The sequence below is a fragment of the Pteropus medius genome, unplaced genomic scaffold, assembly GCF_902729225.1.
Source record: "Pteropus medius unplaced genomic scaffold, Ma_sr-lr_union100, whole genome shotgun sequence".
NCBI classification, from domain to species: Eukaryota; Metazoa; Chordata; class Mammalia; order Chiroptera; family Pteropodidae; genus Pteropus; species Pteropus medius.
The window spans coordinates 448340-464819 of NW_024340693.1; the positions used below are offsets into that span (position 1 = coordinate 448340).

General features: G+C 44.7%; 1 protein-coding gene across 1 annotated transcript in view; it reads right to left on the bottom strand.

Moving 5' to 3' along the window:
- RXFP2 (relaxin family peptide receptor 2) overlaps positions 1-14025 on the bottom strand; it is a 105688-nt gene extending 91663 nt beyond the window's left edge. The window contains exon 1 of the mRNA XM_039863320.1: positions 13975-14025. Within this exon, the coding sequence (XP_039719254.1) occupies positions 13975-14025 (51 nt within the window). The remainder of the gene's footprint in view (positions 1-13974) is intronic.
- Between the last annotated feature and the right edge of the window lie 2455 nt (positions 14026-16480).

Consider the following 16480-nt stretch of genomic DNA (forward strand, 5'->3'; position numbering starts at 1 on the left):
TGGCCTCCAGGGCCACCTGGAGTCCACATCATGCTGGCCTGAATTTAGAGGAATAGAACTAGGCCCACGTCTCCAGTGCAGCTGCTTCTAAATGTTCATTCCGTTTCATGCAACAAGGCTAACATAATGGGGAGGAAAGCCACAAAACTGCTGGGTCTTAACTCACATGTTGCCTCCCCTCTCTCTCCCTCTGACATTTTCATACCTTTACTTAAAACGTGGGGCGCATTGATGCTGCTCCCTGGTTCTGCTGCTCGTTACCCATGTAAAGATCTAAGAGCCTCACTTTCAGTGATAAAAAAAAAGGTGTTGCCCCTGGTGTTAACGGCGGTCGTTGGGATGCGCGTGTGCCGTCTGTCTGGGTCTACTGTGTTGTTTTTTCTTCAGTAATGCCTTGCATTTCATAAACACAAGCCTTGTTCTGGACAAATTTACATGGTAATATGTTAATACATTCACATTATTAACAAGTCAAATAATAAGCAATCATAGGGAATAAAAAGTGAAATTCTCTCTTTCTTCTGCCTGTCATTCCCACTACCTGCCTTAGACATCACTTGTAACAGTCTGGCGCACATCATTTTACTCCATCTGCAGGTATCGACAAACTAAACGTACATATTCAGGTTTCATTTCCATTTGGGTTTGTGGAGAGGGGACCCTGTGTGTATGTGCTGTAACATACACTTTCACTTAATGGTACATTTTGGAAATCTTCAAGTAACTATGTGGACCCATTTCAGACATTTTAACTAAGAGATAATATTCCACAATATGGCTATTTAATAATTCATATAATAATTCTGTTGGTGGATATTTGTATTGTCTCCAGTGTTTACATTCCTATGAAAATGCTTCCACAGGTTATATTTGTTTGTGCCTCCTTGGGAACGTAAATATTTCTCTTAGATACTAGGAAATGAATGTTCTCTGAAAAGTATGCACATCTTACAAAAGATTATGGCTTTGGGGACCACGTGTCAACTTTAGGAGCAAATATTAAGAACATCTCTGAGAGAGGACATGGGAGAGAGACGGAATGGAGGGGCCAGACTCCATTGTGGCCCTGTCAGAGAACAATTTAAATGCTGAGTCACAAGGAGACACGTGGCGAGCTGTGGACAGCAACACTGGTATATTGGTTTGGGGCACCTGTCTGATACCCATCAGGCATGAAACCATGGGGACGTCACTCAAAGGTCTTGTCTCCTCAGTCGAGGGGAGCCAAGACCTGTAGCCCTTGTATTTTAGTGTTCTTTACAGCCTAGACTGAGGCATAATTTTTTCATAAAAGTGGGAAAATCTGTAAGGGCCGTGACCTATGCCAGCTGTGATATAAATGGTCAGCTGACAGGGTTTATTTAGTTCTTAAGTGATGACATTTTCCTTGACCACTAATTAGTGTAAGAATATTCCCACAAGTTCTCACTTTACTTCCAGACTACATTTTTAGTTGCCCAAATAGCAGCTATTCTTTCTGTCACCCGCTTCATGATTAAGTTTTCCACGGAGACAGTAAATCGAACGAGGGGCAGCAGCATGTGGAGCTGAGTCTCGGTTCGTCCATTTGCTGGGCTGTGAACACCGTCCCATGAGGCACTGTGGGCAGCAGCCCCGGTGCTGAGTAGATGGCCAGTGAGAGCAAGAAGCAGAGTTTCCCCCACAGCCTGAGACCCCGGCCCCGAGGACTCTCGCTTGAGCCCTTTTGATTGGAAGTGTTCCAAAGTGTATTGCTAGCCACGACAAATAAAATGCTTAACTGCCTATCTGTCAGATCATCTGCAAAAGTCTTTCTTTCAAATTAGAAATATCAGTAATATTTAGTTATTGATCGGGGTTTGTGACTACTAGAACCATGGTTCTAAACCCCGCCAAATCCCCTTCTTTTTATAATTGGGGTGAACTCTACATAACATAAAATTAACCACCTTAAAGTGAATAATTCACTGACACAGTACATTTGCAGTGGTGCACGACCACCTCACTCTGGTTTCAAAATACTTTTCTTACTATTTTAAACCTCCCGCCATTAGGCAGTCATTCCCCTTCACGTCTCCCCTCAGCCTGGGAACCACTTCTCTGCTGCCTGTGTCTCCGGATTTACAGATTTTGAATATTTCATAAAAATGGAATTATACAGTATGCAACCTTTTATTTCTGTCTTTCATTTGGTATATTTTCCCCATGTTCATCCACACTGTAGCATCTATCATTACTGTATTTCTTTTTAAGGCTGAATAGTATTTCATCATCTGTTTATACTACAGTTTGCTTATCCATTCACCTGTTGGTGGATACTTGAGTTGTTTCTACCTTTGGTTATTGCAGATAATTCTGCTGTGAACGTTTATGTACAAGTCCCTGTGTTCATCCTTTTGGGCACATACCTAAGGAGGACTTTCTGTGTCATATGATAGTCTATAGTCAACTTTTTGAAGAACTGTAAAACTGCTTTTTATGGTGTCTGCACCATTTTACATTCTCACCAGCAATGTGTGAGGGTTCCAGTTTCTCTGAATCCTCCCTCACACTTATTATATTCTGTTTTGTAAAAAGTAAGTCACCCTGAATAAGGAATCTGGGAAGATGGTGGAATAGAAAGCACCAGAATCTGTCTGGTGGAACTGTTTTTGAACTCCGTGACATTGAAGGCTGCGACTCCTAGGGGAAGGCTTGGATGTCTAAAGTGAGGTTAATTTCAGTCCATTTTAGTTCTGAGCTCAGTGGCTGAGCTCAGTGGCAGCTGCCCATGCCCACTACCCAGACCTGTGGTGGGCAGCTGTGCGTGTGTTTCAGGAGCAGCTTGCATGCAGCTTACAAGAACCAGGGTGGGCAACGAGCACCCTTTCTTCCAGGTGTCAGGGTCTGTGTTCTGAGAGCGAATTGCTGCAGCTTATCACAGACCTGCAGACAAAGAGGCCAGCAGCCGTGACGGCACAGCCTCCGGTATTGCAGACCTTTGCCCTTCCAGGTGAAGTGACTTCCAGGGAACTTAAAGAGCTGATATGTTTCTCCCTCTTCATTTTTCTTTTTATCGCTTTTGGGAACCAAGCAGTTAAGAACTAGAATCTTCAAAAGCAACTCCATATATGGGAAAATTTAGAAAGTCACCTCACATGCCCAAGAAAAGGTACAGTCTCAGTAAAGACCAGTAAAGACCTTAGCTTTTCATCCCCAGCATGAATACAACCTATGACATTAACCAGCAAAACCAAACAAACAGCAAGTCCTAGGGAAAGAGGACGATCTGATTTGCAGTTACTGCATTACCGGATTCAGACGTCCAGTTTTCAGCAATAACCACAGCAACAGACAAACCAAAAGGCATAACAAGAAGCAGAGAAGCTTGGGCCATTCAGAGAAAAAGAAAAAGCTGACAGAGACTATTCTGGAGAAAGACCAGATGGTGGATATCTATTACTACAAAGATTTAAAGCAACTGTCTTGAAGGTGCTGTAAGAACTAAAGAAAAAACACAGAGAAATAAAAAGAAAAACAATGTATAAACAAAACAGAAATATAAATAGATAGAAAATCTAAAAGACATAAAAGAATTGTGAAACTGAAAAATGCAATAATAAATACATTTACTAGAGAGATTAAAAGGTATATTTGAGGGGGCAGAAGAAAGAATCAGCAAACTTAAAGATAAGACAATTGAAGTTATAGAGTCTGAGGAACAGAAAAAAAAATAAAGAGTGAACAGAGGCTAAATACCTGTGAGATACAATCAAAAGAATCAACATACACATTGTGGGCATCTCAGAAGGAAAAGAGAGAAAGAGGCAGAGAGGTTTGAAAGAACAACTTTCCAAATATGATGAAAGACATGGATATAAACTTCCAGGAAGCTCAGTGAACTCTAAGCAGGATTAATTCAAAGGCACCTGAATCAAGGCACATGGCAGTCAAACTATCAAAACGTAGGGACAAAGAAGCAATCTAGAAAGCAGCAAGAGAAGCCACTCATCACATATGAAGCCTCCTCAGTAAGAATATCAGCATGTTTCCTATCAGAAACTTGAGAAGGCAAAGGCTGACATATTCAAAATGCCGAAAATAAAAAATAACCCATCGATCAAGAATCCCATATCTCACAAACTGTTTTTCAAAAGCGAGAAAGAAATTTCAGTATTCACAGATAAATAAAAGCTGTGGGAGTTGTTAACACTGGACTTGCCCTGCAAGAGATTTTGAAGGGAGTCCTCTTAAGTGACCTGAAAAGACACTGGACAGTGACTCAAGTGGCGTGAAGAAATAGAGATCTCAGTACAGGTAAATTACAGTACAGGTAAATTGTAAACACTAGTTATTATTGTAACAAATTTGTAACTAATTTTCATTTTCTACATGATTTAAAAGATTACATTTTTTACTAGTACAGTAAAAAAACCTAGTGTAAAAGCTAGTATTACTGTAACTTTAGTTTATAACTCCACATTTTGCCTTCTACATAATCTAAGAGACTAATGCATAAAACAACAATTATCAGTCTATGTTTTTGAACACACAACGTATAAAGATGTAATCTCGTGACATCAGTAATTGGAAGGACGCGGGGACAGAGCTGTATAGGAAGGATCAGAGTTTTCGTGTGTTATTGAAGATGACATAACTTCAAATTAGTAAGGGTGCCCTGGGCAGGCCAGAAAAGCTCGGAGTTTCTGCCTTAATCTGTGTTTCTGCTCCACTGTGTGAACAATTTACTGTCACTCATTGCATCCTCTCCGTGATCCAGACACGTTAGAGCCTCCCACAGTGACACCCTGAAGTGCCATTTGTATGGGCGGCATCATGCTCTTAAGAGAAATGCATTCAAGAGTCAGATAAGAGAGTAATAATGATGCCGATTGGAATAAAATAATGTATATGAAGGTCACTCACTTCCACCAAGAGCTGAAGGTATGTCAGGCTCACACTCCCTTCCCTCTCTGATACCCAAAGGCAGCCGCTTCCTATCTTCCTTGATGTCTCTGTTAAATATTTTTTATAATTTTAATGAAACATGTATAACCAAAAATTTTCTATTTAATAATCAAGCATACAATCCAATGGTGTTAATTACATGGAGAGTGGTGTGCCACCATCACCGCTATCGATGTCTACAGCTTTTTCATAAACCCAGCTAGAAATGCTACCCATTAAGCAGTACGTCTCTGTGTCCCCTCCCCGCCCCTGATAACCTCTAATCTACTTTCTGTCTTTACAGATTCGCCCATTATAAAAATCCCATGGAAGCAGAATCATACAGTATTTGTCCCTTTGTGTCTGGCTTATTTCACTTCACGTAATGTTTTCAAGGTTCATCTCATCGTAGCGTGTCTCAGAAATGCGTTCCCTTTCGTGGTGGGACACTGTTCCATTGTATGCGCAGTTATCCTCACTGGTCACAGCTTCTTTATTTGTGGGTTTGCCTCCTCGTTAAAATATATCTGTAACTCCAAAATCAATGGTTGTGGCTCTCCTGTGGTCAGAAGTAGACAGGTACTGAGTGGAAGAATTTGAATCACTCGATGCTGATCTCCCTAGCTGAGGTCGAACAGCTAATGCTGCCGTGACAGGTATCTGAGTCCCTGTTTTCAGTTCTTTGGGGTCTATACTTAGGAGTGGAATTGTTGGGTCATGTGGTGATTCTGTGTTTAACATTTTGTGAGACCACCAAACTGTTTTTCACAGTGGCGGCACCATTTTACATTCCCACCAGCAATGCGCAAGTGTTCCGTTTTCTCCACATCCTTGCCAGAATTTGTTTTCTGGGTTTTTAAAAACTTGCAGCCAGTGCAGTGGTATTGCGTTGCAGCTTCCATTTGGATTTGCCTAGCGATTAATGATGGTGAGCATCTTTTCATATGCTTGTTAGCCATTTATTTATATGTCGTCTTTGGAGAAATGTCCATTATAATTAATTCTTTGCCTATTTTTAAATTGGGTTGTTCGTCATTTTGCGGTTGAGTTGTATGAGTTCCTTATATCTTCTTCATACTATAACCTTATCAGATATAAAATTTGCAAATATTTTCTTGTATTCTGCAGGTTGTCTTTTTACTTTCATGATAATGTCCTTTGATGCATAAACGTTTTATATTCGATTCATCCACTCCTCACTGTTGCCTCACTATTTCTAGTCAGGATTATTTCAGCACACTCTGGACTCCAGCTGGTGTCTTTGCTTCTGCTTTTGCATCTCTCCCCTTCTGCAATCCATCCTCTACTCAGTTGTTAAATGATATTTTTAAAGATGAACCCGATTAAATCTTTGAGTGTTTGCTCATAGTAATCATAAGAAAACTCAAACTCGTTATGATACTATTTAAACTTTATTATCTCCGGCTCAGCTGATGCTTCAGTCACAAACCAAAAATTAGCCCCTCATTCCAGGCAACATAGCACATGTCCTCATAGCTCTGACCACTGTGCATGTGATGCTCTCTGCCTGAAAACTCTTCAGCATTTAAAATTCTGCTTACCTGGACTTTAATGCAAGATGAGCACAGATGTGTTGGAGGACATATCACTGAGGAGGAAATTAAGATCAATTAGTATTTTAAAAAAATAGCATAGCGAGAAAGCATTGGTCAGTTTCATGCTAATTGATGTATAAGCTATAAAGAGAGCTCTGTAATGTAGCTCTTTATATAATTTGGATCTTAGAAAGTTAATTTGACTTTCACACAACATCAGTGTAAACTAGCTAGTATTAGTCTCATTGGGGAAAAATTGCCCAGCTGCCAGAGTAACTTGGGACGCCAGGCCACCCTCTGCGTTGTCACGACGTGATAATGCAGGTAGAGGGTGAGCAGCCCCAGGAAGGCTGGGAGTCAGCAGAGCTGCCGAACCCAGGGGTAGCACCTGCCCAGGAGGGGGAGGCTGGCGACACTCCAGGTGGAGTCAAAACAAGAATCGAGGTGTAAGTCTGTGTTAAACTGGCTCGAGGAACTTCTGGGGTCAGGGGCTCCTCGTTTCTCCCAGGGGCCTGTTCGCTGCTGACTGTGAGTAGACCAGCGCTGGCAGATTCTTTCCATTCACTGCCTCTTATCGCTGCAAGGCCTGGCTTCTGCAGTGGTCAGTCGTGTTATGAGCTGAGTGAACTAGAGTCGCAGCAGTGGGGACAGCCTACTCCATTAACTCAGGGGCGATGAACTTTTTCTGTAAAGGACCAGATAATTAATACCTTACTTAGGCTTTGTGAGCCAGGAGGCAAAATCAAGAACATTATATAGGTTCTCATACAACAGGAGGGAAAACAAATTTCCACAAATTTTTTTTAATGATAAAATTCAAATTGTAATAACAAAATTGAGTACAAGTGTAATACAGCCCTACTAAAGAGAATAAAATTCTTCTTTTGGGAATATCATTTTGCTTAGTTGGGGTACAAAATTAGTGTTCTCTGTCATCACATCCATTGGAAATGCTCATCTGTGAAAACCGTTCTCAGCTCGTGGGCCTTGCAGAAACAGGCGCAGGTCCTCAGGCTGTGGTTTGCCGGTCCCAGCAGTTTAGCCAAGTGGCTATCCTTGTTTCTCAGAGCTGCCAAGGAGACGTGAAGTGGCCATAAATAAAGAGTAGGGACAGTTGTCACCCAAAGGCTCGGTTCCCGTGCTCTCCCAGTGCCTCTCCGCCACTACCTCGTTCCCTTCCAGAAGACCCCTAGCCATTCAAACACAGATCTGCCTGCATCGTTCTCGTCCTCTTTTCAGAGAGGGCTCTCGGACCACCCTGTTTAAAACTGCAGTCCCCTGTACCCACCAGTTGCTCCTGGTCCCTCGTGTCCTACTGTTATTTCTGTACATGGCCTCCCCCACTGTCTAACGTGCTGTGTGATTTCTTCATTTATTTTTATTGATCCTCTCTGTCTCTTCCTGCTAGAACATAATCTTGACGTGAGCAGCAGTCTTTGTGTATTTTGTTCACTCATGTCTCCCAGGTACCTTGGCACGTAGTAAGTAAATAAATATATGTTAAATAAATCAGTATGAACTATATTATTTCATCTTCTCAAAAGCCCTCTGAGATAAGTACATAATATCTAAATTTTACATGTGAGAAAATGTGGCTGCAGGAAGGCTGGATGACATACACGCCCAAGGTTTTATAGCTGGCGTCACTTCCACTGTCGCTGCTACTGCCCCAGCCAGCTGCTTGCTGAGTGCTGATCACGTCCCAGAAACTGCTCAAATATCTTTGTAAGTTTTTATTATAACCCTATGAGGTTAGTGGCAGAGTCAAACTTTGAACCCAGATAGGCTAATTCCTGAGCTCATGTTTAATTATGTATTATTTGGCTAAATTGTAATGAGAACTAAATTCATTGTTTTGAATGTTTTTACTATGAGAATGAAAAATGAAAATTAATAAGAAAATCAAGAAATTAATAATAAATGTAGAATTAACTGTGAAAACCACAATTGATGAATAAATCCAAGATTCCTTTGAAGCAATAAAAGGTGAATTTCTCATAAACCTATTCACATAAAAGGAAGGTAAAGCAAATAAATGAAATCACAAAGGAATTCTAATGTAGAGGAGGCAGAAATGATAAGATCATATTATGCCAGGTCGTTTTGGTTTGAATTGCGTGCCCCCTGATTTCATAAGTTGGAGTTTTAACCCATAATTTTCCTCAGAATGTGACGTGTGGTGTCAGGATCCTTACAGAAGTAACCACGTTAAATGAGGGCATTGGGTAGGCTGTGATCCAGTGTGACTAGTGGCCTTAAGAAAGGGGAATCAGACAAGAAGACATACGAAGAAGGAAGACTGTGAAGCCACAGGGAGCGAAGGGCCACCTGCAGGCCTGAGAGAGGGGCCTGGGACAGGCGCTTCCATCCCAGTCCCCTGCAGGAGCCCACCGTCGATGCCGCCATTTCAGCCGCAGGCCTTGGAAGCTGGGAGGCGGCACTGCCTGTCGTTTAGGCCGCGAATGTGCAGTCCACTGCGGGAGCCCTGGCAGACTGATGCAGCTCCTGCATTCATTCGCATCATCTACCAAATGCGGATGGGGTGGGCTGATTATCCGGTAACGTCTGAGTTACTGTGTTCGGTCTGCTTTGCAGGATTCTGATTCCCAGCTCAGATTTTCTTTTCACATTTCCCACTCCGTGCTTTGAAACCGTTTGAATATAACCAACAACAACATCTCTTTCTACGAAACTCCTGGTGTCCATCTATTAAGGAGATGTTTAAGAATCCACAGTTGCTTCGGTTAATATTTAAAATAGATTTAGACAATTTGAAACAATATAGTTTTAGGCTGGAGGCAATGCGACAGAAGAGCAGAATCCCTGGAAGGCAGGAGGGCTGCTTTTCGACTGGGAGGGGACCTGTCCCCTGGGCGGGTGGGGAACATGCTGGTTCAGCTGAGCCTCTCAGAGCCGCTGTCTCTCTCATCACTTGGTTTTGCCGTTTTTATTTCTGGAGTCCGACTGCAGCAGCTAACGCACGTTCGTATGGCTCTGTCAGAAGGAACTCCTTGTTCTTCAGAGCAAGGTACAGATACATCATGAAAAATATGTGAATTCATATAATGCCTCTGTTTGAAAGTTCTGCTCATGTCACACGTCAGTGCCAGTTTCTCTTGGTCTTGGCACTCTCTCAAGAAGTGGGGGACCAGCATATTGGTGACCAAGCTGGTGGCTACACATAACTACAAATGGCGTATGAACCAGAAAGATTTGATGCAATTTTCCTTGAAGTAGATCCAATAGTCTCCCTATTTTCAGGATCAGCCCCAGACTAGCTCATGGTCAAAGCACAGAAGTGACAGATTTTGAAGTAGTTGAATTACGTGAGCGGATTTAGAAGCAGGCACACGTGAGTCAGGACAACGTGACAAGCAGGACCGGGCAGGTCTGTCCATCTCCATCCTGGGGCCACTCTGACCCCCAGATTCCATGAGGAAAAGTGAGATGGAACAAACCCGCCGTTGGGAGCCAGCGGGAGAGCATGGATAGTGAAAACTGGGGTTGGAGGTCAGTCAGACCCGACCGAGCCCGTGTCCCGGCTCATCCACTTCTAGCTGTGTGGCCCTGCGTGAAGGTCAGCCACACGACCTTCGCACCTGTGTCTATAGCATGTGCATGATGATGCGTCATGGCTACCTCAGACGGCTTTTGCTGAACAATCTTGATTGTAAGCCTATGTGCTGGACACATGCAGCCACACCAGTCTTTGCTGGGATACCGTACGCACACACAAGTGAGAAGGTTTGGACGTGAGCCTGCGTGAGAGAGTACGTGAAAGGAAGGCCTGGATTTGGCCTCCTGCCACGGTGCTTGGCTGGAGTCACAGCTGGTACCAGCTCAGGTCTCCCAGACCGGAGAATCTTCTTCTCACCTCTTTGTCCCTGAGCCACGTTTACACCTGTCCCGAAGCCCCAGACTTGGGGTGCAATCAGAGGATGAATTCCTCTGGTTTACCTCATGTCTGAGGGCCTCAGCTGTTTGTGAGGGCACAGCGCCAGTATCGATTTTAGGCCACTTACCCTCTTCCTTTTGCCTGAATGTCCCTGGGAGCCAGTGAAGAGGGTGGATTGTCACCTGCCACTGGTATCCCATACATCAACTTGGAATCTCCTGGGTTTGAGCCCTCAGCATGTGACACCAAGTATGTCCCCTGCTGTATGCAGGTGGGAAATAGCAAAGCCTGCAGATCAGCATTTGAAAGGCAACACCGGTGGGCAGAGCAGCTGTTTTCTTTCTGAATGTGTTGTTTGGGAAACAAAAATTGGCATCTGGTCTCTCTAACCAGCAAGGGGGAAAAGGTCTCCTAAAAGCTTATGGTGATTTGTGTAAATTTTAAATGATTACCCTCACAAAGCCTGATGAAGCGGAAATTCCACACCCTTCAGAACACAGCTAAATTGGGTTCTCTGGCTGGGCAGAAGCATAAAATATGGACAAGAATCCAAATCCACGTGGCTTTTAAATAAAGAAGCAGAAACTCCAGGCACATTCACGTGTTCACCGTGGACGTAAGTTCCCAAGTAAGGCCTTAAAATAGGATAATGACTGTGGCTGCCTCATCCGCATGTGTGCATGATCCAGTGGTCTCTTGCAAGATTCAGTACCCTGACTTAACATATACATCATCGCCATAGGGAAGAGTGACTCAGTTCGAGCTTTGACAATATTGAGCTGTAGGCACCTTGAGAAAGACACTGGCTGGAAGCCCACTGACTCAGCTTGGGCTGAGGCAACAGACACCAGAGACGGGAGGCGGTTGGGGGGATCAGGGTCAAAGAACAGACAGTTATTTCTCACAGGCCCGGAGGCTGGAAGCCGGAGATCAGGGTGCCAGATTCGGTTCTCGGTGAGGGTGCTCTTCCTGTCTCACAGACGCTGCCTTGCTGTATATTCTCACGGGGCTGAGAGCAGAGGTTCTGGTGTCCCTTCCTCTCATCCCATCTGGAGGCTCCATCCTCATGGCTGCATCTACACCCTTATGGCCACACTGGGCTCAGGGCTTCAATGTATAAATCCGGGAGAAACTCGAACATTTAGTGCACAATACCCACTCGCTCCAAATAGCATCGACTGGCCAGATGACTTACTTTAGGACCCTTTCTTAATCTTCCCTTTTGGCTAAGAAACCCTAAATACAAGCATGGGAACGAAAACCTGCTCCAGGTTGTAGTCCTCAGACTCCAACGAGGAGACTGACGAATGGCAGCATGGAGGAGGGCCCTCGTCCAGAATAAGGCACTGGACCGTGTGCACAGGAAGTGCCCAGGATGGCGCAGAAATGCAAAGCTTTCCCCACAGAGAGAGCTTGACAAGCTGGAGGATGTGCCACCTGTAAACATGGTGACTTGGAGCCACACCTGCTGCCTCCAAATGCCTCCTTGAGGAAAAGCAGTAAAACTAGTCCTATGTGCTGAGATGTATGAGGGAAAGATTAAGACAGCTTGATGACGGAAGCTACAGGGCACAGATTTTACTATAATTAAAAGCTTTTCGATTGTCAGATATATGCTTGCACGTGTCATTCTCACAGCCAGACAGTGATTCAGTTCAGAAATCTTTAAACATGATGTCCCACTGTGTGCGTTAGCTCAAGGTTCAGCTGGGAGTTGTAAGAAAACCCAAAGTAACAGTAACTTCAACCACATGGAGCTTTAGATCTCCCTCACATAAAACACAACATAAAGCGAACAAAATTCCAGACCTGGGAAACACAGCAGGGCCTTCGGTCTTATTATTCACCGCCTTAAGTGGGCTGCTTCAGGGGCCAAGATGGCCTCTCAGGCTTCAGGAGTTGCGTCTGCATTCCAGGTGGAATGGAGGTGGTGAAGGGCGGAAAGGGGGAAAGAGTTTACCTCATCCGTTTCCAGGGGACTTTCCAGAAGTTCTGCACAACCCTTCCGCTTGTCCCTCACTGACCAGAACTTAGCCTGTTGAAAGGCGTCTGGGAAATGTAGACTCTATTAGTGAGAGTGTGCCAGGCTGAAAAGGGAGCCCGTACTGAAGGGACGGGATGGGTGTCACAGGCAGCTGAGTTTCTGCTACACCCTCTGTATGACCGCAGCCACCATCTTTCCACCTCTTGTTTAGTTACTCCCTCTTTCACGGATATGGCAGTTCCTTGACCTCTTCATTTTCCTATAGCCAGTCAGCCCGTGTCCTCTCCTCTCCAACCAGCTAAGGCCCCGTGTGCCTCAGTCCCCTTCACCACCCTCCTTCGCTGCACTCATTTGTCATCAGCTGCCCAGCTCCCTGATCTGATTGCCTGGCTCTCACTTTCTATATTGACAGCCCAGCATTCCTCGGGGCTGATGCAAAAGTGATGAGAGTGGAGGCCAAGGACAGTCCTTTTGGATTCATATGATGACAGGGCCCTTGGTTCCGCCTTGCACTCACCCTTTACTGCATCACAAGTTGTCTCAAGACCCATGCCCTCATCATTTCTCCCAAGTGTTGACTTCCTCATACCCAGAACTTTATCTAATTTTCTAGTATTTCTGGAAATAAAAGGAAAAAAGTTAGGCCATCTGTAGTTGTCATAGCTGATGTTTACTGAGGGTTTATTAAGCTCAAATACTATACTAAATGCTTTGTCGTCTCGTGTAAACCCTACAGCTCAATAGGCGTTATTATGGATACCCGCAAATACAGCCCTGTTTTCCTAGGACAAATGTGCTTGGTCGTGATGTGATTCTTTTAATATACTGTTGAATCGGTTTAGCCACATTCGTTCAGAATTTTTATATCTACGATCATGAAGGATATTGCCAAATCAATATAAATGGAAAAATTATAAAATAGTCAATCATACTTATTTTGACAGTTTTTAAAAGCTGGAATATGCCCTTTTTGCCAGCAAAAGTATTTCTAGGTCATTTGAAAAATATTATTTACTGAATTTATTGAAAAAATTTATTTACTGAGTTTATTTTACAGCTTTCTGCAAAAAGTATTTTGCCCTCCAAGTCCTCCACCAGCACTATGGCAGAATTTCCAAAGCTAGGAGCCCTAAGGCTGTAGGCAGCTAAAATAATTGGGTCAATGGAGCAGTGACAAATTCATAGCCAAATACCCGGGGTGGCAGATTCAGAATCATGAAGCCTGCGGAGACCGGGCCTTTAGTGGGCTGTGCCAGCGAGTTGAAATTATGCAAACGCGGATATAAAATCCTCTTAGTATCAGTTATCAACAACATAAATGTAAAGTGAGGGATGCAGGCCTTAACAACGATTCATGTGAAAGAAACTAAAACCTTTTTTTGTTTTTAGTTTTTATTGAAAATGTTCTGAATATCCCACAAAGGTAAAACAAAAGCCAAAAACAATGCCCTGGAAGCAGAGTGTTGCCGTCGGGGCGGCGATAATCCCAAATTTGACTCTGGATAGACCGGAGCAGGTAGATAGGGACCCTAAGCAGCTAGGATAAAGCCAGAGTCGCCAAGAAGAGGTTGGCGCCTGCAGTCCTTCTGTAGAACCAGCAACACATATGACCGCTGTCACGTGTGGTATCTCACCTCATCGTTGTAGGCGAGGCAGACGTAGTTGCCCAGGGTAGCACTCCTCATGGAGTGCACTTGAGCAGCTGTATCTTCATCTTTGCCTATTTCCTTATACCAGGATGCTTATTTTTCTGCCTGTGTTTCTGGAGCAGAATGAGCAAGAAAGGAAAGTGGAAGGTCGAGCAGAGGGGTAACCAGGCACTGGAGCACATGGAGTCCCCTGGGTGAGAGCAGGGACTTGGGAGTTGATTCTGGTGTGATGGTACGTCGCTCAGTGGCAGAGAATGGAAAACTCTGAGTAATCGAAGAAGAAAAGGATAGAATTCAGTGAATCGGGTGCTCATAGAATCTCTGGGAGGGCTGGGGGAACGGGTTCTCGGTGGACTTCTGGGGCAGGCTCCCAGGAAAACTCCCAGGGTCATGCCGCAGGAGTCCCCTCTGCCAGGGCCAGGCGGGGACCAGGCTCACATAGCATCTGCTCCCCTTGGGGGCCCAGGGACTGCCGCTTCTGCACCTGCCAGTCTGCACCCACTGGGCCGGGTCCCGGACACGGGGATGCTGCTGCAGAAAACAAAACAAGAACAGAAACCAGCCGCACGCCGTGCATGCTGTGCCGGAACTCAGCACCCGCCACCGTTAAGCCAGCAGCTAGGTGGGCCCCATGTCACCTCTGCCTCCATCGGTCGGCAGCATCTTGTGTGTGCTCAGGACAACTGCAGGGCGGCTGTAAGCGGTGCGTGCTGGACAGGTTTAGAATGAGCACCGAGCGTGGATCCATGATTTCCAGCGGATGGACGATCTCCAAGTGTTTGAGCAGAGGAGCAAAGACACACGTCTCCTGCGGGCGGGACTGCAGGAGAGCGGGGGCAGGGGGCGGGGGACACAAGGCCGCTGCCCAGCTGGGAAGGCTGTAAACAACAGGGGAGAGGTGAGCGATGGGCTTGGACCCGGCAGGTAGTGCTGCATGTGAGGAGAGAAGAAACGTTTGGGGGTTTTTTGAAGGTAAAGTCACACGAACCTACCGATGCACAGTGGATGTGGACATAAGAAAGAGAAGAGACAAGAATGAATTCAACGCTTTGGCTTAAGCGGTTAGAGACCCTTCACTGAAGTGGGGAAGACTGGGAGGGAACTGGGTTTAGCTGAGGCCAGTAGAAGCTGCAAGCAGAGATGCCGTGCAGTCTGGGGGAGGGTGAGCCAGCGCTGTCCCACAGAAGTGACACTTAGAGTCACAAGAGCAGATGATTACCAAGTGTAGAGCATGTTAGAGAAAACATCTGAGGGCTGAGCCCTGGGGCACCCCAGTGTTCGCAAGGCAGGAAGGCGAAGAGGAGTGAAGGGGGGAGGGGTTCGCCAGGGCGACAGGAGGGCAGGGACGGGAGTGCTCTCGGCGTGAGAAGAGAAAGCGCGTCGTGGCGAACGGTAGTTGTGTCTGGTACTGCTGCTTGGCTGCTTGGCTCGAGGAGCGAGAATTGTTCCATGGGTTTGATGACACTGGGGTCATGAGTTTCGGTGGCACAGTGTGGGCAGAATCCTGATTAGAATCGGTTCAGGAGGGAAAACGTGTATATGGATCTTTCAAGAAAATATACCGCAAAGGGGAGCAGAGAAACCATTTAGGAGCTGGTGGCGGATGCTTGAGTTCAGGGACTTTTTTCCAAGTTGGTCACAGGTAGAGCAGGGGTGTTTTCTCATGGGAATTGTCCAGTAGTGAAGGAGAAAGCTGACTGAGACAATTCTTTATTATAGATTTTGGATCCTGTTTTCTCTGCTTAACACTATGAGCATTTTTTATGTTGTTTTAATTTTTGCAGATGTCTTTAATGGCTGTATTATATTTCATGGAATGGACATAATGATTTTAGAAGCCTTATGTTATGTGTCTGGGCTGTTTACTCTTCTTTGCTACTATAAATAATGCAAGGAGGAACATCTCTCTATATCTCCCTATCTTTCTTTATTTTTTTTTTTTTTTTTTTTCCAGTTCTCATTTCTAGCTGAGGGGTTTAAATGCTTTAAAGTCTCATACACTGACTCATTTGCTTTAGAAAAATCATGTTCCATGTTTTCAGTTTGGGACATAAACAGTTTTCTTTCAAAGAGAATACCAGACAGCTTCACTAGACCCCACTTCTAGCTCAGTGTCATGCTGAAGTTTGGACAAAATATTGGAGATTCAGAAAAATGGCCAGAGGGGCCCACAGCACCTCAACAGGATTGCTTGGAATTGGTTGCCAGATTTCACTGCTGAGTAGCCTGTTCTGTGCTTTATGTCTGTTTTATAGCGTTCCCAGTGGAAGAGTTGAGTTACACTGAAGAAAAGCATCATTCACTGAGGCATTTTACCTAGCTCTTCAGTTGTTATCTATGAAATTGACTGATGTTTTTTCTCTTCCTACATGGAACTTTTCTGACTGTCATGCTTATTGCTTCAAAGTGAGGGGAAAAGTAGGAGACTTTTTCTAGTTATTTCAAAAGAAAAGGGGTGTGAATAAGCAGTAAGTCTATAATTGTCTAGAGT